The following is a 24,004-nucleotide window of genomic DNA, read 5'->3' as shown; positions in this document are numbered from 1 at the left end:
CCCCGCCCCGGGGGGTCATGGGTTTTCTCTATATGTTTATAGTGAAAACTTCAAAAATCTTCTCCTCTGAACTTACTTGGCCTAGAGCTTAGATATTTGGCATGATTCATCGTCTAGTGGACCTCTACAAAGTTTGTTCAAATTATGGCCCTGGGGTCAAAATTGGCCCCGCCCCGGGGGGTCATGGGTTTTCTCTATATGTTTGTAGTGAAAACTTAAAAAATCTTCTCCTCTAAACTTACTTGGCCTAGAGCTTAGATATTTGGCATGATTCATCGTCTAGTAGACCTCTACAAAGTTTGTTCAAATTATGGCCCTGGGGTCAAAATTGGCCCCGCCCCGGGGGGTCATGGGTTTTCTCTATATGTTTTTAGTGAAAACTTCAAAAATCTTCTCCTCTGAACTTACTTGGCCTAGAGCTTAGATATTTGGCATGATTTATCGTCTAGTGGACCTCTACAAAGTTTGTTCAAGTTATGGCCCTGGGGTCAAAATTGGCCCCGCCCCGGGGGGTCATGGGTATTCTCTATATGTTTATAGTTAAAACTTCAAAAATCTTCTCCTATGAACTTGCTTGGACTAGAGCTTATATATTTGGCATGGTTCATCGTCTAGTGGACCTTTACAAAGACTGTTCAAGGAATGGCCTTGGGGTCAAAATTGGCCCCGCCCCGGGGGGTCATGGGTTTTCTCTATATGTTTATAGTGAAAACTTCAAAAATCTTCTCCTTTGAACTTACTTGGACTAGAGCTTAGATATTTGGCATGATTCATCGTCTAGTGGACCTCTACAAAGATTGTTCAAATTATGGCCTTGGGGTCTAAATTGGCCCCGCCCTGGGGGGTCATGGGTATACTTGATATGTTTATAGTTAAAACTTCAAAAATCTTCTCCTCTTAACTTACTTGGACTAGAGCTTAGATATTTGGCATGATTCATCGTCTAGTGGACCTTTACAAAGACTGTTCAAATTATGGCCTTGGGGTCAAAATTGGCCCCGCCCCGGGGGGTCATGGGTTTTCTCTATAGGTTTATAGTGAAAACTTCAAAAATCTTCTCCTCTGAACTTACTTGGCCTAGAGCTTAGATATTTGGCATGATTCATCGTCTAGTGGACCTCTACAAAGTTTGTTCAAATTATGGCCCTGGGGTCAAAATTGGCCCCGCCCCGGGGGGGGGGGGGTCATGGGTATTCTCTATATGTTTATAGTTAAAACTTCAAAAATCTTCTCCTCTGAACTTACTTGGACTAGAGCTTAGATATTTGGCATGATTCATCGTCTAGTGGACCTTTACAAAGATTGTTCAAATTATGGCCTTGGGGTCTAAATTGGCCCCGCCCGGGGGGTCATGGGTTTTCTCTATATGTTTATAGTGAAAACTTCAAAAATCTTCTCCTTTGAACATACTTGGACTAGAGCTTAGATATTTGGCATGATTCATCGTCTAGTGGACTTCTACAAAGATTGTTCAAATTATGGCCTTGGGGTCAAACTTTGCCCCGCCCCAGGGGTCATGGGTATACTTGATATGTTTATAGTTAAAACTTCAAAAATCTTCTCCTCTTAACTTACTTGGACTAGAGCTTAGATATTTGGCATGATTCATCGTCTAGTGGACCTTTACAAAGATTGTTCAATTTATGGCCTTGGGGTCAAAATTGGCCCCGCCCCGGGGGGTCATGGGTTTTCTCTATATGTTTGTAGTGAAAACTTCAAAAATCTTCTCCTCTGAACTTACTTGGCCTAGAGCTTAGATATTTGGCATGATTCATCGTCTAGTGAACCTCTACAAATTTGTTCAAATTATGGCCCTGGGGTCAAAATTAGCCCCGCCCCGGGGGGGGGGGGTCATGGGTATTCTCTATATGTTTATAGTTAAAACTTCAAAAATCTTCTCCTCTGAACTTACTTGGACTAGAGCTTAGATATTTGGCATGATTCATCGTCTAGTGGACTTCTACAAAGATTGTTCAAATTATGGCCTTGGGGTCAAACTTTGCCCCGCCCCAGGGGTCATGGGTATACTTGATATGTTTATAGTTAAAACTTCAAAAATCTTCTCCTCTTAACTTACTTGGACTAGAGCTTAGATATTTGGCATGATTCATCGTCTAGTGGACCTTTACAAAGATTGTTCAATTTATGGCCTTGGGGTCAAAATTGGCCCCGCCCCGGGGGGTCATGGGTTTTCTCTATATGTTTGTAGTGAAAACTTCAAAAATCTTCTCCTCTGAACTTACTTGGCCTAGAGCTTAGATATTTGGCATGATTCATCGTCTAGTGAACCTCTACAAATTTGTTCAAATTATGGCCCTGGGGTCAAAATTAGCCCCGCCCCGGGGGGGGGGGGTCATGGGTATTCTCTATATGTTTATAGTTAAAACTTCAAAAATCTTCTCCTCTGAACTTACTTGGACTAGAGCTTAGATATTTGGCATGATTCATCGTCTAGTGGACCTTTACAAAGATTGTTCAAATTATGGCCTTGGGGTCTAAATTGGCCCAGCCCCGGGGGGTCATGGGTTTTCTCTATATGTTTATAGTGAAAACTTCAAAAATCTTCTCCTTTGAACTTACTTGGACTAGAGCTTAGATATTTGGCATGATTCATCGTCTAGTGGACTTCTACAAAGATTGTTCAAATTATGGCCTTGGGGTCAAAATTGGCCCCGCCCCGGGGGGTCATGGGTATACTTGATATGTTTATAGTTAAAACTTCAAAAATCTTCTCCTCTGAACTTACTTGGACTAGAGCTTAGATATTTGGCATGATTCATCGTCTAGTGGACCTTTACAAAGATTGTTCAAATTATGGCCTTGGGGTCAAAATTGGCCCCGCCCCGGGGGGGGGGGGTCATGGGTATTCTCTGTATGTTTATAGTTAAAACTTCAGAAATCTTCTCCTCTAAACTTACTTGGACTAGAGCTTAGATATTTGGCATGATTCATCGTCTAGTGGACCTTTACAAAGATTGTTCAAATTATGGCCTTGGGGTCAAAATTTGCCCCGCCCCGGGGGGTTAGGGTATTCTCTATATGTTTATTGTTAAAACTTCAAAAATCTTCTCCTTTGAACTTACATGGACTAGAGCTTAGATATTTGGCATGATTCATCGTCTAGTGGACCTCTACAAAGATTGTTCAAATTATGGCCTTGGGGTCAAAATTGGCCCCGCCCCCTTGGGGGGTCATGGGTTTTCTCTATATGTTTATAGTGAAAACTTCAAAAATCATCTCCTCTGAACTTACGTGGCTTAGAGCTTAGATATTTGGCATGATTCATCGTCTAGTGGACCTCTACAAAATTTGTTCAAATTATGGCCCTGGGGTCAAAATTGGCCACACCCCGGGGCTGATGGGTTTTCTCTATATGTGTTAGAGTGAAAACTTAAAAAATCTTCTCCGAACTCACAAAGACAAGTAACGTCTTAATTTAAACTGGATAACATATTTAGTACACATACCAATTTTCAATATGGGCCACATACAACAATTAATAACAAATATACATATATAGATACACACGTAAAATCAAGTTGTGACAAGAGCTTAGATATTTGGCATGATATATCATCTAGTTGACTTGTACCAATATTGTTCAATCTTTGGCCCTGGGGTCAAAAAATGGCCCCACCCGGGCGGTCATGGGTTTCCTTATATATGTATATGATGAAAACTTAAAAAATCTTCTTCTCCGAAACCAAAAGGCGAAGGCCTTAGATATTTGGTATGAAGCATCGTTTATTGGACCACTATTAAGATTGTTCAAACTTTAGCCCTGGGGTCAAAATTGGCCACGCCCCGTGTTCATAGGCTTAGGTTTTCAATATTTGTATATAATAGAAGCATAAAAAAAAAAATTCTCTCCAAATTCACAAGGACTAGAGCTATTTGGCATAATACATCATTTAGTGGACCTCTACCTTTATTGTCCAAACTTTGGCATTGGGGTAAAAAATGACCCAGACTTCTAAAAAACCTTAACTACTTTGAACCATCCAGATTTCTTATCAAACCAATGTGCAATATATGACAGGTGAGCGATTCAGGGCCATTTGGCCCTCTTGTTTAATATAATGCAAATTAATGGCCTTTATTGTTTGAATAAGAAAGTCTGGTTAAGGATTTGCATGTAAGCACACATAGGTTAATAACTCAGCAACTACTTGATGTATTGCAATGAGACTTTATAAAATGGTACTCAACCATCCAATCTACCTAAATAATCACATAAGATAACTGTAGTTATCCTACGCCGAATTGAAGGTATCGGTAGGGGAGTTTTGTTTTGGCGTTGTCCGTCCGTCCTTCCGTCCATCTGTCCGTCCGGAACCATATCTTGGTAGGCATTGATCAGAAAATATTCATATGAACTTGGTCAGAATGTTCCCCTTGATCAAATCTCAACCACTTGTAAAAGTGGGTCACATGGGGTCAAAAACTAGGTCACTAGGTTAAATCTTAGAAAAATCTTTTGAACAAACCAGAGGCATTATACATGGTCAAATATCCATGAAACTTTATCAAAATGTTTTCCTTGATGAACTCTTGGACGTATATAAAATGGGTCACATATGATCGAAAATTAGGTCACGAGGTCAAATGTTAGAAAAATCTTGTCTGGAACCATATGGTAATGATTGGTCAGATTATGTTTAAACTTGGTCAGGATGTACCCCTTGATGAAATATGGACCGCTTGTAAAAGTGGGTCACATTGGGGTCAAAAACTTGGTCACTAGCTCAAATCTTAGAAAAATCTTTGGAACACATTAGAGGCATTTTGTATGGTCTAATATTCATAAAACGTGATCAGAATGTTTTCCTTGATAAACTCTTTGAAATGTTTAAAAGTGGCTCTCATGTGATAAAAAATTATAAAACTGGGTCACATGTGATAAAAAATTAGGTCACTAGGTCAAATCTTACAAAAATCTTGTCTGAAACAATTTCATGGTAGTGATTAGTCAGATTATGGTCATACATGTATGACTGAACACATGATAATAAATATATCTATTTTATGATGATTTTCTTCCATCAACTTCTATTATAATCGATTATGATAGGTAATAACCAATAATCACCAACATGAAGCTCTTATGTGCTTGAAAATAACACACAGTGAACATGATCAACAGGTACCTTAAATTGTCAATTTCCACTATTTACTGTTATCACTTCAGACATATCTGAACTTCCACTTTGAAATCATTCAAATTCATAGAAACTTTTACAAATGTAACTCTATATACAAAACTTTTATTTCAAATTATTCCAAACAAACTCAAACTTATATCCAACGTTCATAACGTTCCAATTCTCTGAAGCCGTATTACATGTTAATATAGGAATATTCCACCTACTTTTCATTTCCAATCCATGAACTTTGCCTAATCAGGCAGGGGATATCAATTCAATGAATCTGTTTGTTTGCATTAAATTCAAATAATGGCCCTTTTTCATTCAACATAGAAATTCTGGTTAATGTTTTGCATGTAACCACTTTTAAGTCAATACCTCAGCAAATACATCATGTATTTACATTGAAACTTTATACACAGGCTCCTTACCATTCAACCTTCTTAATTAATCAAGTTAGATAACTCTATCTTGTGTATAATATAAATTTTGCCCCTTAATTATTCAGTTTAGAAATTCTGGTCATGGTTTTTCATCTGAGCACATATAGGTTTATATCTAACAAACTACTTGATTTATTGCATTGAGACTTAATACAATGGTACTCAAAGATCAAGCGTATCATCAAACCTGGTCACACTTTCATTGTTATACCCTGCCGATGGAAGGTTTCGAGAGAGGAGTCTGTCTGTCTGTCAAGAGATCCATCTATCCCTCCATTTTCAATCTCCATTTTTAGCTCTACTGGCCAAAGGCCAGAAGAGCTTATGTGATGGTAATGTGTACTTAGTATGTGCGTCCGTGCGTCTGTAAACAATTGCTTGTGAACACGATACAGTCTTCAGTTTTGATTGTATTTCGATGAAACTTGTACAGTATTTAGATATCCATTTAACTCGGTTCCTTTCAAAAACCAGCCAGATCCGCCCATGCATGCCTAGATTATGGGCCTTGAATGTTTTAAAAAAATGCTATGTTTAGCTAACCTAGTTTAACCAGGTCTGCATGAGTGAATTCTTTTTTTAGCCAAGTTTAGAGGTAAAGTCAGGTCTAGAATTAAAGGTAGACAAGTTGCTTTTTCTGCAGTTGATTTTGTGAATAACTCTGCCTTGTTCTTCTTGAAAGCCCAAAGGCCATTTTTTAGCTGTAAGTGTCTGTAGTTCGTGCATTCATCTAAACAAAATTGGTTGTGAATGTTGGTTCAAATTATGCACCTGGGGTCATTTCGGTACTGGCCACCCCCAGGGTTCACAGGTTTGGTATACTTAAATTGGGAAATGCTTGAAAATCTTTTTGTGTGTTCGCGCATCCATCTCTGGAAACATTCACAATTGCTTGTGAATGTTTGTTCAAATAATGCCCCTGGGGTCATTACTGGCCATCCCCCGGGGTTCACAGGTTTGGTATACTTAAATTGGGAACGTTTGAAAATCTTTTTGTCGGAACCAGCTATGCAAACACTTGCTATTTTGAATAAGGCACAATTAAGTGGTCTGCTACCATGGTTGTTCAAATTATGACGCTGGGGTCAAAACTGGCACTGCCCCTGGGTTCACAAGTTTTCTAGAGACTAATTAAAGAAATTTTTCAAAATCTTCTTGTTTTAAACCACAAGGCTCATACCTTTGATTTGTTGTGGAGCATCATATGATGACTGTCAAGCAAAACAGTTGGAAATATGCCCCTGGGGCCAAAGCTGGCCCCACCCCTTTTGACCCTCTTTTTTATTTTTAAAGCTGCAGCAATGATATTTAGTTCTGCAAATGAGCATCAATGTTGTCCTCGGATGCCCTTGACTTTGACCTTTGGACCAAGTTTTTTTATTTTTAAAACTACAGAAATTTTGACCACGAGTACAGTTCTGAAAGCACTTTTTTTTTGTCAGATGACCTTCACTTGGCACATATTAAAATAGTTTATGCAACTCATCTGCTTACAACACTTCCTGTCCTCAGTCGTTGAATGCCCAACGTTTTCAGGAAACCCAAACACAAAGCGTGCACTATATGTATGTTGCCTTTTACCCCTACATACATGCTCTATATTGAAAATGACCACAAGAGCCATGCCAGTAGAGCCCTTTTGGGCCTCTTGTTTTTCTCTCCGGAACCATATCTTATTAGGAAATGGTCATACAATGTTCAAACTTGGCCAGAGTGTTCCCCCTGATGAAACCTTGACCTACATACATATAGGTTAAAATAAATCTTTGGAAGGCTACTAGAGGCATTATATTTGGTCCACCATTCATCAAACTTATGAACTCTTGAACAAAACAAAAACTGAGTCACAATTGATAAATATGGTATTATGGTTATCATGGTAATAATGGGTCAGATTATGTTCAAACAGAATGTTAAGCTTCATGAAATCTAATGGTATTTTAAGTTAAATCGTAGAAAAAAATCTTAGGGACAAACTAGAGGCAATATATCTGGTCCAATATTTTTTAAACTAAATCAGAATCCTTTCCTTGATAATATCATTGACTAGTTTGACGCATGAGGTCAGTATCTAGGTCACTAGGTCAACTCTCTGAACAATCATTTCCGGAACCAAATATTTGTAATGATTAGTCAGACATTTTTCAAACTGTGTCAGAATATAGTTACCCCTTGATGTAATCTTGGTTAACTTTAAAAGTTGGTCACCTGAGGTAAAAGACTCGGTAATAAGGTCAAATCTTGAGAAATCTTGGGAACAAACAGAGGCAAAATATCGGCTCAGACTTCAGGAAACTTAAAGCAGAATATTTGCAATGATGAAATCTTGGTTTAATTCAACTCTTGGTCACATGGGGTCTAAAAGTAGGTCACTAGGTCAAATCTTAGAAAAACCTTTGGAACACTCTTGAGGCTATATTCTTCCAATCTTCATGAAACTTAATCAGAATTAATGAATTTACATGTATACATTCTGAGAGACTATAAGATGGTCTTAAACTCTTCATTACAGAATGTTATTGAAGTTATCGAGGTTGAGAACACAATGCAAGACCTGCAGGGAAATATCAGCAACTTGCAACAAGAGAACATCAGACTCAACGAGAAGCTTGTATGCTATCGTGAGAGGCTTGATTCACAAGAACAGTCACTCTCACTAACAAGGGATGAACGTGAAGAACTTCTACAGGTCAAGGTAAATATTTGATCGTTAAGATACTGTTTAAGGGTTGGTATTAATTTTTTTAAAATGGAAGAAAGTATAGTGTAATTCAATTTTAGATATCTTGCAGGATGTAAGGTTTGAAGGATGAACAAGAAGAACTTATCAAGAAATATTGTTATCTATCATTTAAATAATACAGATGCTATTTAACATCTAGTTAACTTTTCTCTAGTAACGGTTGTTTGTTGATGGTTTTTATTTTCTGTAAAATGAAATACGGTATTCTTCAGACTTCTCTCTTCATTTTGAAAATGACAACTTCCCTCACCCTTTTATTTTATCTCTGATATTTCATTGCCATTATACCCCCACTATGTAATGGTGGGGGCTATATAGGAATCACCTACTCCAGTCCGTCCGTCCATATGACTGTCTTTGTGTATGTCCGGACCAATGTAGGGGTGTTTAGGGGATGAGTTCATTAGGGTTAGGAGTTAACTTGGTTATGTTTTCTATTGACAAACCTCGTAAAAACACATGTTTTAGGGGCTTTTGTTAAAGAAGAAAAAAACATAAACAAGAAATGTTGGAGCCTACATCTGTCCATCCTGGGACATCAGGACAAGTCTACCATCTTCATGGTATTGACTTCAAACTTCATATACAGATAGATTTCATTGAGGAGATTCGCAGTGCACATGGACCATAACTCTGGGTGCAGTATTTTTAGCTCACCTGAGCGCAAATAGCTCAGTGTGCTATTGGGATAGGTCTATGTCCGGCATCAACAATTGCTTATAAATATCATCTTCTCCTAAACCGCTAGGACAATTTTGATGAAACTTGATAGGAATGTTCTTTGGGTTGTGCTGTTTCAATATTGTTTAGAGAAATGAATTCCATGCACAACACTGGTTGCCATGAAAACCTAAAGGAAAAACTACAAAACTCTTCTTAACAAAAAACATGAGGCCTAGAGCTTAGATATTTGTTGTATAACATTGTCTAGTGGTTGCCTACCAAGTTTGTTCAAGTATTGCCCCATAAGTCAAAATTGGACCCACCATGTGAGTTACAAGTTTATCATAAACAAATTTTGTTAAAATCTGATAGTTATGTTTGATCAGTGTGTAGTTTTATCAAGTCCTGACTTGATTTTGTTGGATGGTGCAGTGTCTGTTTTTTGTGTGTCTGTGAACATCAAAATATGCCCCTGTGGTCAAAACTGGCCACACCCCCAGATTTTCTGTGTACTTCTGTAGGGAATTTTTGAAAATCTCCTTGTCTTGTTTTGAGTTTCGGATGTGCCTTGCAGCTGTCTATGACGAGCGCTATCTTTCCGTGGGAGCATCTCATCTTTCTATTTTTGGCCCTTGTATGGAACAGGAAATGTTTTGACGTTTTTGCGCCTTGCCAATTACAAGAAGTAGCATCTTATCAGTGCCACTCATATTTGCACAAACAAGTGCTGTTACACATTCCTTACTCTTCTTTCCTCAATCTGGCAGCATCCTTAAGAAGAGACCTGTTTCGTTGGCGTTGTAAATATCGTCAGCGCTGTAGTTCTGGAGCATTGACTTGGGTTTGATATCCCCGTCTTCCATCACCTTTAATTGCTTTGTTGTTGGCACTGTTAGATTCGCCATATACAGACCGGAAGTGTATACCACACCGCTCTTGAATCTGGTCAAGCCAGTCCGAGGTTGTGTTGAAGACTGTGATCTTATGCGCGGATTCCGCTGCCCATATTTTCAAAACTTCTCCTGAAATCACGACTGACCTTTCATGGGCATTGCTGAACCATTTTAGGAGGGCTGTATCTAAGCAATCCCAATTACCAGTCTTCAGTCTTTCATTCTGTATTTAAGTTCTGGAAGCCTTCTTTGATTGCTGTTGCAATTTTCAGCCATGTGGACAGGGTACTGCTGCTAATCTTTAAATCACGAGCGATTTGGGCCTTTGACTTCATCCCCTTTTCTACTTCCATGATTGCGTTGAACTTGACGTCCATGGTCTTCTAGTTTTTGCTCCGTGTACATCTTTCCAGTAAAGGATGTGAAGGGGCGTGTTAGTGTCTTGTGACAAGAGGGCGAGAACATGTGAGTACTTGACGGATCAGTACTTGTTCCATTTAATGCACCTGATCTTGTTATCCCCCCAGTAATGGGTCCTTCACTAGATTGCTCACATGTTTGACAATTTGCAAGTTCTTTCTCATTTGCCATATTGCAATGCAAAGTGACTAAATGGAGTTCTTTTCAGGGATTCTGATGTTGGACCGCTATGGTAGTGCTTCATTCATATTACTAATTTACATTTCTCACAATTAACTTCTCGTCATTAACTACTCATAATTATCTTCTCAAATGCACTTATTACTATCAACGGTCATGCGTAAACATTGATAAACGGAAATATGTTGCGGGCGAATCTCCGACCTAGAGGGTCTACCAGTTCTTGAACGACCGCAGTTTTACTATAGCATCATATAGTGGTCCTCTACCAAGATTGTGCAAATTATGCCCTTGGGGTCAAAGTCAGTCCCACCTCTTTTGACCAACTTTTTTTTTTGAAGCTACAGTTAATTTTTTTTAACCATGTTCACAGTTTGATGACCTTGACTGTGAAATTTTGACCTACTTTCTTATTTTTGTAGCTACAGCTACGAAATTTAGGCCATGTGTAAGGTTTTGAAAACAAATATCAATGTTGTCCTTGGATGAGCTTGACTGTCACCTTTTGACCAACTTTGTCATTTTTTAAGCTGCATTAATGAAATTCAGACCATGACTACAGTTTTGAAAACAAATATCAATGTTATGCCTGGATTACCTTAAATATGACTTTTTGACCTACTTTTTTACTTTCGAAGCCACTGTAAAGAAATTCGAAGCATGTGTACAGTTTTGAAAACAAATATCAATATTGACATTGTCAGGGGACCTTTTGACCTACTTTCTTATTTTTGAAGCTACAGTTTTGACATTTGGACCATGTGTACAGTTTGAGAACAAATATTAAGCTTTAGTGATTACAAAGGTCAAATACTTTTACTCAGGTGAGCGATTTAGGCCCATCATGGCCCTGTTGTTTTTAGATACTGCCCTGAAGTACTTTTCATAATTTTCGTCTGGAGCGTAAATCACACTCTCCTTTATTTTTGTCCAGAGGATGGCTTGAAAAGTCTTTTAGGTATTCAATTCAAACTTTACATATAAATATATCTAATTGAGAGAAGAACAGTGCATTTGAAGCAACCTTAAGTCTGAGTGCCGTATCTTTTTCTTTTTCATACTTATAATTTTTCCGAAGCATAACTTGAATTGTCTTGGAGATATTTACTTTAAGCTTCATATACAGATAGATCTAATTTAGGAGGAGTGTAGTGCACAAGAACAGAAACTCTTGGTGTTATATGTTTTTAGTTATTGTTCTTGTTTAATAGTAATCCTTTGCCATTAGACAAAGTCTGATTTCGGCTGGGGATATGGCTGTCTGTGACTGCTCTTGCTATACTTTTTTTCTTGACTTCAATCCATAACTTAATGTTTTTGAGGTATTGACTTCAACTGTACAAACTAAACATTAGTTTTTGTTTGGTCAACTGAATTAGAAATTTCATGTTTTATCTCACAGAAGTTTCAGTCCTTGTTTCTATTATAAGTAGCTTAATTGATGCCTTTTCACCTACATGGAACATTCCAGGAGCCTACATAACTTACATGAAGGTTGTGTAGTGGAGGTATTAATCCATTAATAGCTCTAGTTCCTACTATTAATTGAACACAGTAGGTTGAAACAGCACCTGTCCCTCTTGTTATCCTGTTCATGTCTTATATACAATTGTCCATGATATATGATAAGCTACCTTCCTTCCACATAGCCTAAGGGAGGTGAAAAGCAGTTGAATAACAGGCTACGATTGGCAGAAGTTGGACAACAGCAGGCTCACAAGAATTCCTTAGAAAGAGCAGAGTCATGGGAACGACTCTGTAGCCCGATTATGTCACCAAGGTCGCCCGGGGGTCAAGGTCAATATTGCGACCATCTTGCCCTCTTGAAACCTGCTCTCGGCAACAAATCCGGGGAAAATGAGTTTGCAGCGGGCAGAGTTTTGACAGGGGCAGAGAAGCATTTCGATAGCCACGTTGAAACAATGGACTATGTAAATCCAAAAAAAGGTAACAATACAGAAACAAGAAGAAAATTTAGGATCAATAATATGCCAGCAACGGGACTTAAACAAATGTCAAATTGTGACATGTTTAGTGAAGTCGACAAACTTCAGAGACAGATACAAGACTTACAAGACGAAAATGATGTTCTTAAGTTTGAGTTGACCCAAAAAGGCAATGTAGACTCTGACACATCAGGATCTGACTCTGAGGACACAAGAGTTGCCGAACTTCGTGAAACGTGTGAGAACCTTCGGGAACGACTACAAAACGCTGAGGCCATGGAAAGACAGTGCAAGGATAGATTGAAACTAGCGGAGAAACACATCATGGAGTTAGAACTTGGCGAGATTGTTTTGGGAGATCGCGTTGAGGAGGAAAACGCCAATTGCGATAAATTGCGGAAACAAATCGTCAGGTTACAGCGAAAGATTCGAGAATTGAAAGATGTTGCTTCTGATAAGGAGGCAAGTGAGCAAGGCCTGATGGAAAAGGTATTTTTAGCCGGTTGGCATTATGTGATGTGATAGTGTTAATATTCAGTATAAAAAAATATGAATGATTAATGGTCTGCTGCTTGACTCATTGCTTGAAGCTTTAAATTTGCTTACCTGCTTGTGTTGTTTAGTATTTAGATTTTTGAAATTCAGTTAATACATTTTTAGTTTGTATTTGTATGCTTCTTTATTTGTTAGTAATACTACTTGTTTTACCATTGTCTTGATTAAATATGTTGAACTGACCCTGTTTGGGATATATTAATTGCTTTGATTTCAAAATATAAAGGATTATTTGTACACTTTCAAGAACCATTATATACAAAAAAGCATTCATGTAGGGGGTGGGGGGAAAAGGTTACTTTCTTGTAACAGTGGAAGGTTTTCACTTTCTTAATGTTTAACTCATTTTTGTGTGACGAAAAATATAGAATGAGCTATTATTATTTTTACATAAATATCACACTTAATTGCAAGAGTTGATTTTGAAGAAATTATTTTGAAAACTTTATTTCCATGAAAAGATATTAATATTTTTTAATTGCCACATGGTCTAGTGTCATGGTCAAGTGTTTTGATTTCCACATCTAGTCTTCTCCACCAAAATACATTGAAGCTGCCATCATCTGTTTTGACAACTTACGCTTATTTTGGCAATATTGTTTGTCATCTGTTGCTACTTCAATTACTATAACTAACTGTAGCAATATATCATCATCTGTTGAGATAACTTATTGCAGGAATATTGCTCGTCATTTGTTGCTAACTTTAATTGGGATAACTTATTGTAGCAATATTGCTCATTATCTGTTGCTTACTTTAATTGAGATCACTTATTGTAGCAATATTGCTCGTCATCTGTTGCTAACTTTAATTTGGATAACTTATTGCAGGAATATTGCTAGTCATCTGTTGCTAACTTTAATTGGGATAACTTATTGTAGCAATATTGCTCGTTATCTGTTGCTTACTTTAATTGGGATAACTTATTGTAGCAATATTGCTCGTCATCTGTTGCTAACTTTAATTTGGATAACTTATTGCAGGAATATTGCTAGTCATCTGTTGCTTACTTTAATTGGGATAACTTATTGTAGCAATATTGCTCGTCATCTGTTGCTAACTTTAATTTGGATAACTTATTGCAGGAATATTGCTAGTCATCTGTTGCTAACTTTAATTGGGATAACTTATTGTAGCAATATTGCTCGTTATCTGTTGCTTACTTTAATTGGGATAACTTATTGTAGCAATATTGCTCGTCATCTGTTGCTAACTTTAATTTGGATAACTTATTGCAGGAATATTGCTAGTCATCTGTTGCTTACTTTAATTGGGATAACTTATTGTAGCAATATTGCTCGTCATCTGTTGCTAACTTTAATTTGGATAACTTATTGCAGGAATATTGCTAGTCATCTGTTGCTAACTTTAATTGGGATAACTTATTGTAGCAATATTGCTCATTATTTGTTGCTTACTTTAATTGGGTTAACTTAATGTAACATATTGCTCATTATCTGTTGCTTACTTTAATTTAGATCACTTATTGTAGCAATATTGCTCGTCATCTGTTGCTTACTTTAATTGAGATAACTTATTGTAGCAATATTGCTCGTCATTTGTTGCTAACTTTAATTTGGATAACTTATTGCAGGAATATTGCTAGTCATCTGTTGCTAACTTTAATTGGGATAACTTATTGTAGCAATATTGCTCATTATTTGTTGCTTACTTTAATTGGGTTAACTTAATGTAACATATTGCTCATTATCTGTTGCTTACTTTAATTTAGATCACTTATTGTAGCAATATTGCTCATCATTTGTTGCTAACTTTAATTTGGATAAATTATTAAAGCAATATTGCTCATCATCTGTTGCTAATTTTAATTGGGTTAACTTATTGTAGCAATATTGTTGGTCATCTGTTGCTAACTTTAATTGGGATAACTTATTGTAGCAAAATTTTTGGTCATCTTTTGCTACTTTAATTGGGTTAACTTATTGTAGCAATATTTCTCATTATCGGTTGCTTACTTTAATTGTGATAACTTATTGTAGCAATATTGCTCATCATCTGTTGCTAACTTTAATTGGGATAACTTATTGTAGCAGTATTGTTGGTCATTAGTTGCTAACTTTAATTGGGTTAACTCATTGTAGCAATATTGTTGGTCATTAGTTGCTAACTTTAATTGGGTTAACTTATTGTAGCAATATTGTTGGTCATTAGTTGCTAACTTTAATTGTGATAACTTATTGTAGCAATATTGCTCATTATCTGTTGCTTACTTTAATTGGGATAAATTATTGTAGCAATATTGTTGGTCATTAGTTGCTAACTTTAATTGGGTTAACTTATTGTAGCAATATTGTTGGTCATTAGTTGCTAACTTTAATTGGGTTAACTTATTGTAGCAATATTGTTGGTCATCTGTTGCTACTTTAATTGGGATAACTTATTGTAGCAGTATTGCTCATCATCTGTTGTTAACTTTAATTGGACTAACTTATTGTAGCAATATTGTTGGTCATTAGTTGCTTACTTTAATTGGGTTAACTTATTGTAGCAATATTGTTGGTCATCTGTTGCTACTTTAATTGGGATAACTTATTGTAGCAGTATTGCTCATCATCTGTTGCTACTTTAATTAGGAAAACTTAGTTTAGCAATGTTGTTGGTTATCTGTTGCTACTTTAATTGGGATAACTTATTGTAGCAGTATTGCTCATCATCTGTTGCTACTTTAATTGGACTAACTTATTGTAGCAATAGTGTTGGTCATTAGTTGCTAACTTTAATTGGGTTAACTTATTGTAGCAGTATTGCTCATCATCTGTTGCTACTTTAATTGGACTAACTTATTGTAGCAATAGTGTTGGTCATTAGTTGTTAACTTTAATTAGGAAAACTTATTGTAGCAATATTGTTGGTTATCTGTTGCTACTTTAATTGGGATAACTTATTGTAGCAATATTGCTCGACATCTGTTGCTACTTTAATTGGGATAACTTATTGTAGCAATATTGCTCATCATCTGTTGCTAACTTTCATTGGGTTTACTTATTGTAGCAATTTGCTCATTATGTGTTGCTAACTTTAATTGAGATCACTTATTGTAGCAATATTGCTCATCATTTGTTGCTCACTTTAATTGGGATAACTTATTGTAGCAATATTGTTGGTCATCTGTTGCTTCATTAATTTGGATAACTTATTGTAGCAAAATTTCTTGTCATCTGTTGCTACTTTAATTGGGATAAGATATTGTAGCAAAATTGCTCATTATCTTTGGCTACTTAAATTGTAATAGTTTGAAGCAATATTTAGTTAAAAGTTCATGTTCAAAATGTACAAAACATCATTGTCTTATTTATTTTTTATTTTGATTTTTTTTTATTGATTTGATTGATTAACCATAACATTTCAAGAAACATAATTAAGAGATATATAAAGACATGCTATTTAAATATGTGTGATTTAAAAGATATGACATTTGTTATATGTTTATAAAATGTGGAAGAATGCAGTATTATTATATGACTAATGAATTGTTGTGTATCATGGTAAACTGTAAATGCATGGACTTTTTATATATGATTACAATATATGTATGGCTTGCTTATTTTGTGTTCTGACAAATTTGGAATGATTGATAATTTGCTTGCATTGGAATGATTTTGATGTGTGTTTTATATAATAATAATAATAATGATAATAATAATAATAATAATAATAATAATAATAATAATAATAATCATAATATCTTTATTTAAAGAAGATGAAACATTAAGACATATTATGGTCACATACATATGTTTTTTACAACGTGGCCTTTTACAACAAAAAACAAATTGTCAATAAACAACATATTGATTTGAAATGTATAATACCTATCATATAAAATTCACTTAATTGATCATCACAAGGAAGACAAACCCTCAAAATATATAATAAATGTATTATAAATAAAATAAAAATAAATTAAAAAATAAATCCAAGTTGTAACAGTATATAGTAAGATAAATAGTATTAGACATGAAAATAAAAATGTTCTGTTTATATTGGCTGAGCATTGAGTATTGTCCGTATTTTTGTTTAAATCCTGCCAAAGAATCAACATTTCTTAGACAAGCAGGAAGATAATTCTGTTGCAATATACCAGAAGGAATCTTAGTTCCAAATTGAGATTTATATTCACATGAGAAATATCGTTATTGGTGGTGGAACTCAATGTATATGATTTGTTATTGGCGAAGTGCACAATATCTTGTACAAAAGAAAGCGTGTGCTCCAGTAAGCTCTTTTGAACCAGGTTTGCTGTTTGATATTTACATTGATTTTCAAAAGACAGCCACTCCAACTCTTGAAACAATGACGTGATATAAACGGTATATGAATTGTCATGGTGACTGTATTTTGGATAAACCAAAGCAACTACAATTCATGTCATTACAAAGATAGCCATGTTTGAAAGCATAACGTATAATGTAATGTATCACTATTTTTACAGTTTTAAATGTTTTTCAGTATTATTTACAATTTGTTGTAATTGTATTAAAAGATGCTCCCTTATATATTTCTGAAACCCTTCGAAAAATGGCTAATTATACAGATTGTAGTAAAGGATACTAAATGTTTTGCTAGCATTAATCTCAATGTTTTATAACAGCATTGATATGTTTAAACAATACCAGAGAATCTTGAAACTGTATATTGGTAGAAACAAAATACTAATGGAATCAGTTGGCATTCAAAAACTACAATAATTTTATTGTTTATTACAGTTGAAGTATTTGGAAGAGACCGAAGCCATCCTTTCGATCAAGGTGACGGAACTGGACGGAACAAATCACATCCTTAAACAACGGCTTGACGTGAAAGATGAGCTTCTAGCTGACGTTCAATTGGTTGAAACATTGACCAATCAGGTTAAAGCATTGCAAGCTGAGAACAATGATTTAGAATCTAAACTGATTGATTTGGAAGAAAATAATTATGTCTTAAAAGAAAACTGGAGAAAAGTTGCTGATGAAGAGGCGGATAGACGAGAATGTTTGGAGGAAAAGGTCAGAGTGTTAGAAAGTGTGAATAAAGAGCTTAAAACTAAGATTAAGGATCAAGAGACTGATCTTGATTTAAGTGTCACTCCATCCATTGCTTCTGAAATCAATGAGGATGTTATTGAAGAGTTAAATGAAAGGATTAAGGAACTTGAGGATGAAATTAATAGTGTTAAAGACCAGAAAGATAAAAAGATTGAGTCTTTGGAAGATTTAATTAGTAATTTAAAGGAAAACGAAGCAAAGTTGTCTGAAACATTACAAAAAATGGAAAATAATGAGCAGAAACTTGCAGAGCAAATCGATATATTGGAAAAGTCTAAATCCACTACTGAGTCGACATCAGAAATGTTGATTTATAATGACAAGCTTTCAGAAATGAGAACATCTCATGATGCTTTGTTGGAAAGGTTAAATTCTATGGAAAGACTTAAAGATGATTTTAAAGAAAGAATGATACAGATGGAAAAATTACATGCGAAGAAAATAATGATGCAGGAACATGAGATAGCTGAACTACAACAGCAGGAAGATGATTTGTGTACCAAGATTAAAGAACTTGAAGAAAATGAAAATGTGTTTAATGAGAAGTTAAATAAGTGGAAAGAAATGGAAATGAATTATAAGAATAAAATTGAACAGCTTGAAAATAGGGAAACAAGTTTGACAATTCAGTTTTCACAGAGGGTGGAAGAGTTGGAACAAAATGAAAAGAACATGTCGGTTAAGTTTGATCTTAAAATTGAACAACTCGAGTCAAATGAAGAAAATCTGAAAGAAAAAGTGAAATCTTTACAATCCAAAAACAAGGAATTGATTGAGAAAGTAAATATACTTGAAAAACATGAAAAGGAGTTATCAGAAAAAGTTCTAACAGAAAAGAGTCTTGCACAAGAAAACTTAATCTTAGTTCAGTCCAAACAAGCCACTAATGGTGCTACATCTGTTATTATTCAGGAAACGTTTGAAAGTGTCGCAATTGTAGAATCAGAAGCAAGTGTTGTTTCCAAAACCAAAGGTTTTTCTCCAGTTGATTATAATGTAATAGTAAATGAAAATCAAAAACTTAGAGAGGAAATGTCAAAATTGCAGCTAGACTTGGAGCAAAGTGAGAACGCACAAAAATCGATTGAGGAGAAGTTGAAAAGACAAGAGAAGAAAAGAAAGAGATCAGAAAGATCAGAGAAATCCGATGATTATGATTCTATAGCTAGAAAAGTTGTGACGTATGAAATGGAGGTGGAACAACTGAGGGGTGAGAATAGTGACTTACATGAGAGACTAATGGAACTTGATGAGTCTGAAAAGACTTTACAAGAAGAAAATGAAAAGATGGAGAGAGAGCTTAATTGTTTGAAGCAATCAATAAGAGACTATAATTTGTGTAGTGAAAGGGAACAAGAAGTGGTTAACAGAATAAGTGAACTTGAGACAGTGGAACAAAATCTTATGGAACAATCTAATGAGATTCAAGCTGAACAAGAAGAAAACACTGCTGCAGAGTCAGAATCTGAAACCATGGAGGAGCACACACAGCTTGAATCAACAGTTTCAAAAGAGACTGTTGATGTGAGTGTTGGAACTGATGATTTTATGGAAGGTGTAATGGCAGGTCATGAACAAGGCAAACCAGTGTCTAGCATGTTTGAAAGAATTCAGATATTGGAAAATGAGAATAACGATTTAAGTACAAAGTTAAGCACTCTTATGGCAACTGATGCTCAGGTGAGACAGTTGTCTGACAAGGTTAAGAACTTAGAAGAAAATGAAGATTCATTGATGGAGAGAGTTATGGAGCTTGAAGAAGAAGAAGATAGATTAAAACGTGAACTGATTAAAGTAAGAAATAGTGTCACTGCTGTTGATGATTTGGAAGCTGAAATCGCAGAACTTCATGAAAAGGAAGCAGAGTTGAATAACACAATGGAAATTTTGAAACTGGAAAAAGTTACTCTGATGAAAGCAATGGAATGTTCTGATAGTGAAAAAGGTGGTATAGCTGTAAGACTTGCCTCCGTTCAGAAAATGTATGAAGACGAAAAGAAAAAAGTTGAATCACTACTTAAAAGTGAAGAAAGGTTGATGAAGAGTATGTCATCGGAGAAGAAGAAAATACAGGAATTGGAAGATGAACTTTCAACTACTCAGGAAAAGTTAGAAGAACTTCAAACTGAATATGAACATAAGCTAACAGAGAAAGATGAAAGTGAAAAAGTTGTTGAAGATGAGTTTAACAAATTGCATAGAGAAAAGCAAGTATTACAGAAGAAGTTAAATGAATTTGAGAAATCAAATTCAGAACTTGAAGATGAAATTGAACACTGTAAGATATCAGAGTCAAGAATGTTTCACAGACTCCAAACTCTGAATACTCAAAATGAGGAGATGGAACTGAAGTTGTCGAAACTAGTCAAGCTTATACCACATGCTGGTAGTGAAACCACCATAAACAAAGATAAATCTAGTCATTTGATGTCAGAAAACCCTGAGGTCATATCAGAAAATCCTCTAAGTTCAAGTATTTTCACTGAAAAAGAACTTGATTTTCTTAGGAGCAAAACTCCTGAGCTTGATCTGCTGGGGTCTGTGCCTTTGGACATGTTGAGAAAAATGAAGGATTTTGATCAGAGAGAGAAAAACTATCTAGTTAAAATTCAAGAAATAGAAAATAAGAATATAAAACTGCAAAGAAAAATGACTTTGTTTCAGAGCAAAGAAAAAGACTTGAAACACGAGATTAAAGAGTTGCAGTTAGAATCACTGAAATTTAGAGCAAAGAAATCAAAGTTAAAGGCTTCAAACTCTAGTCTTGATATGGAAAAATCTGGTTCTAATGACAGTGAAGATAATGAAAATCAATCTGCAGAAGATGCTGATAAAAGTGTTGACATTTTTAATTCTGATGCAGTAGAAGATAATGACTATGACAACATGACTCAGGAAGAACTGCTGCTAAGTGTTAAGCTGCTAATTGAGAAACAGAATCAAGATACAAAGAAGATTGCTGAACTGGAAAAGCCTTTGAGTGCGTTGGAAAAAGAGAGAAATGCTATGCAGAAATTACTGGAGCAGTTGGTGATTGCAGCCACATGTGATCATACAGCTGACTGTCTTCAGAGCATTCAGTCTTTGAAGATGTCTATTGAGCAGCAGGTTTCTATTTACTTTGTCTATTTAGCAATTCTTATTGAAACAATTCTTATAAAAATTTAATTATAACTAGCTTTTATACTTTTGTATGATAACAAAATGTATTTTTGTAGTTAATTTGTAGATTTAGAGATAAGTAAGTTTGGAAACATAGCCAGATGACACTCATATTTTTCAATGTTTATGTAACACTATATTAATTTTTATGATTCCGGGGAGGGCATATTCAAAGCGCACAGTCCGTTCGCCTGTTGGTCTGTCCATCTCCTGGCATCTGGTTTTTCATGTCCAGACTGTAACTTTGTCATGCAGGAAGGGATTTTAAAACTACTTGGCACATGTATTCAGTACATAAATACATGTCACATGCAAGATCCGTGTCCCTACCTCCAAGGTCAAGGCCACATGTACATGTTTATCGTTATCAAATGCTGCATTTATGTATATAAAGTATAGTTGGTCCTGTCCAGGCTGTAAATTTGTCATGCACAGAGGATTTTTAAAATTACTTGGCAAATGTGTTTGATACATAAAGATGATGTGTCCCATGCAAGACTATGTCCCTACCTCATTGGTCAAGACTACACTTACAGGTTTATCATTATAGAATGCTGCATATGCACATTTAGTATACCTGTATGTCATGCCAGAGATACTTTAAGATTAATTTGCACATGTGTATGGTACAATATAAATTTTACGTATTGTATCATCATGCAATGCTTCAGCTTGACTTAAATAGCTGGCTGGGGCATCCCGCTGCCCTTTTCAGAAGCACCTTGCTCTTTTCAAATACTGCCTGGAGCACTATGCAAGACCCATGTCCCTACCTCTTACTAAATCAATGTTCACACCTGACTTCAACAATCTGGGGGGGGGGGGGGGGGGGGGGGGGGGGGGGGGGCGCATATGCTTATAGTTTATGATGGCTGTTCCAGAAAGTAGGCATATCAGTCAGTAATTGGTAATTGCATATTCCACCATTAAACTTTATGGCAGTTCGGGGGCATTCGTCATTTACTGTGACAGCTCTTATTATAAGTGATACTATTTGTTTTCACTGGGGTTTTTTCAAACCATTTTTGTATTGAAAGTATTTCAACATCTTACATGTATATCTCATCTTCAAAGGACCCACCAGACAGTTTGAGACAGCCCTTGACCAGAATGTTGAATGAGGTAACCGGTCTAAGACAGAGACTTGAAGCACTGCAGGATAGTGAAGAAACTCTACGGTGAGTTACCAGTCTGTAAGTTAAGATACCATCCTAATAATAAAGATAAAGGAATAAAGTCTGTATCAAGAAGGCTGAATTGGGTGACCAGTCTATGATAGAGACTTGAAGCACTACAGAACAGTGAATAATTTCTGAGGTGATTATCAAGTTTGTTTGAAACCAGTCTAATAAAAAGATAAACTGCTTGAAACAGTCTGTATCAAGAATGCCAAATAGAAACCAATCTTTGACTGAGACTTAAAGGTCAGACACCACTAGATAAATTTTCTGTATATTCTATAGTCAACTGACAAATTTGAATGCAAGAAAACACTGATTGCTAGTGATTCACAACCCTCAACATCAAGTATGGGGAAAAAGCTTTACTTGTGTACTATGAACATGAAACAACGTTAGAAAAAAGTAATGTTTATGTGCCAGCATAAGTTCTTTTTATACTATTGGCCTAAGTTTTGTCTGGTACCTGACTCAACTTATCACCAACATAAAGCTACCATCACTTACTGGTTTGTCTCCTGAAATCTGGGATGGGAGGTGAAATACATCTATTAACTCGAAACCACCAGTCACGTGCTCCTCCAAGTCACATGCTCCTCCATAGCAAATATTTTAAACCACCTCTGTATACACGGTTCTGATGCACAGTGTAATCATTGCTGTTAAGAAAGGAAATATTTCTTCCTCAAATTATGGTTAGATATGTTTATGGTAAGGGAGATAATTGTTAATTAGGTAGAGTGGCAGCCAATGTTTTGTTACCTCACTTGATAAGGAAACTTCTCCACATGTTGCAAAATAAAAATGAGAAATGAGATAATCTTTTAGTTCTCCTATTAATAAAGTAGTCCAGGAGTATGTTCTAACTGATAAATGTTTTAGTTTAAAGTAGTACAATTGTTTTGAGCCCAAGTTACTATAGCTATAGCTATATGGAATGTAAATATGGGCAAGCTATACATTTCCTTGTGTTTAATACCTTATTTATAAATGACCAAATCATAGCCAAATTGTAATTAATGGTTTTAAAATGTGAACAACAACTTCTTTTCTGTAGACTAAGCCTTGCTGAGAATGAGGTTGTAACTGAACAGTTGAGGGAAGAGTCGAGTGAGAAGATAAAACAGCTTGAGGCTCAGATACACGTCTTGGCTAAGGTTGCACAAAGGTATTTATTTGATAGAGTGTTAAATACTACACTTACAATTACATGATGAAGAAAATCATTTCCAGACGTCATTTTAGAATTTGCGGGGAAAATGACTAGTCAAATATATGTAGACAGTATGGTTATAACACCTTATCCCCTACCCAACCACACCCTACCCTACTCACCCTTGACCACTTCATTATTAGATGCTGCAAGTTAACAATTTTCAATGGACATGTGTCAATTGATAAATTTTTAGATTGTAAGAAAAGTGAATACTTATCAAAAACATTTCTTTCAACTTGCTTAGTCTATGTTGTAAAGCATCTGTTTTTATGTCTGTTTTGAATAGTTAAACAAATGATATGTCATATGTTTTTATAAAGAAATGTTCTTCAGAGGTCTAAAGCTATTATCTACAAATTTATTCACTGTTATTTTTCATTTATACTGGTCACTGGTTGGATGCAGTGGTTATT

General features: G+C 35.7%; 1 protein-coding gene across 1 annotated transcript in view; it reads left to right on the top strand.

Annotated features, from left to right (window-relative positions):
* LOC128210598 (golgin subfamily B member 1-like) overlaps positions 1-24,004 on the top strand; it is a 234,999-nt gene that overhangs the window by 167,199 nt on the left and 43,796 nt on the right. The window contains exons 15-19 of the mRNA XM_052914948.1: positions 8,100-8,282; positions 12,136-12,921; positions 17,715-21,143; positions 22,272-22,375; positions 23,433-23,543. Of these exons, the coding sequence (XP_052770908.1) occupies positions 8,100-8,282; positions 12,136-12,921; positions 17,715-21,143; positions 22,272-22,375; positions 23,433-23,543 (4,613 nt within the window). The remainder of the gene's footprint in view (positions 1-8,099; positions 8,283-12,135; positions 12,922-17,714; positions 21,144-22,271; positions 22,376-23,432; positions 23,544-24,004) is intronic.

This window comes from Mya arenaria, chromosome 12 (genome assembly GCF_026914265.1).
Source record: "Mya arenaria isolate MELC-2E11 chromosome 12, ASM2691426v1".
In the NCBI taxonomy this organism is placed as follows: Eukaryota; Metazoa; Mollusca; class Bivalvia; order Myida; family Myidae; genus Mya; species Mya arenaria.
Note: the sequence above shows the minus strand (reverse complement) of the source record. Positions and strands in the feature narration are given on the sequence as shown.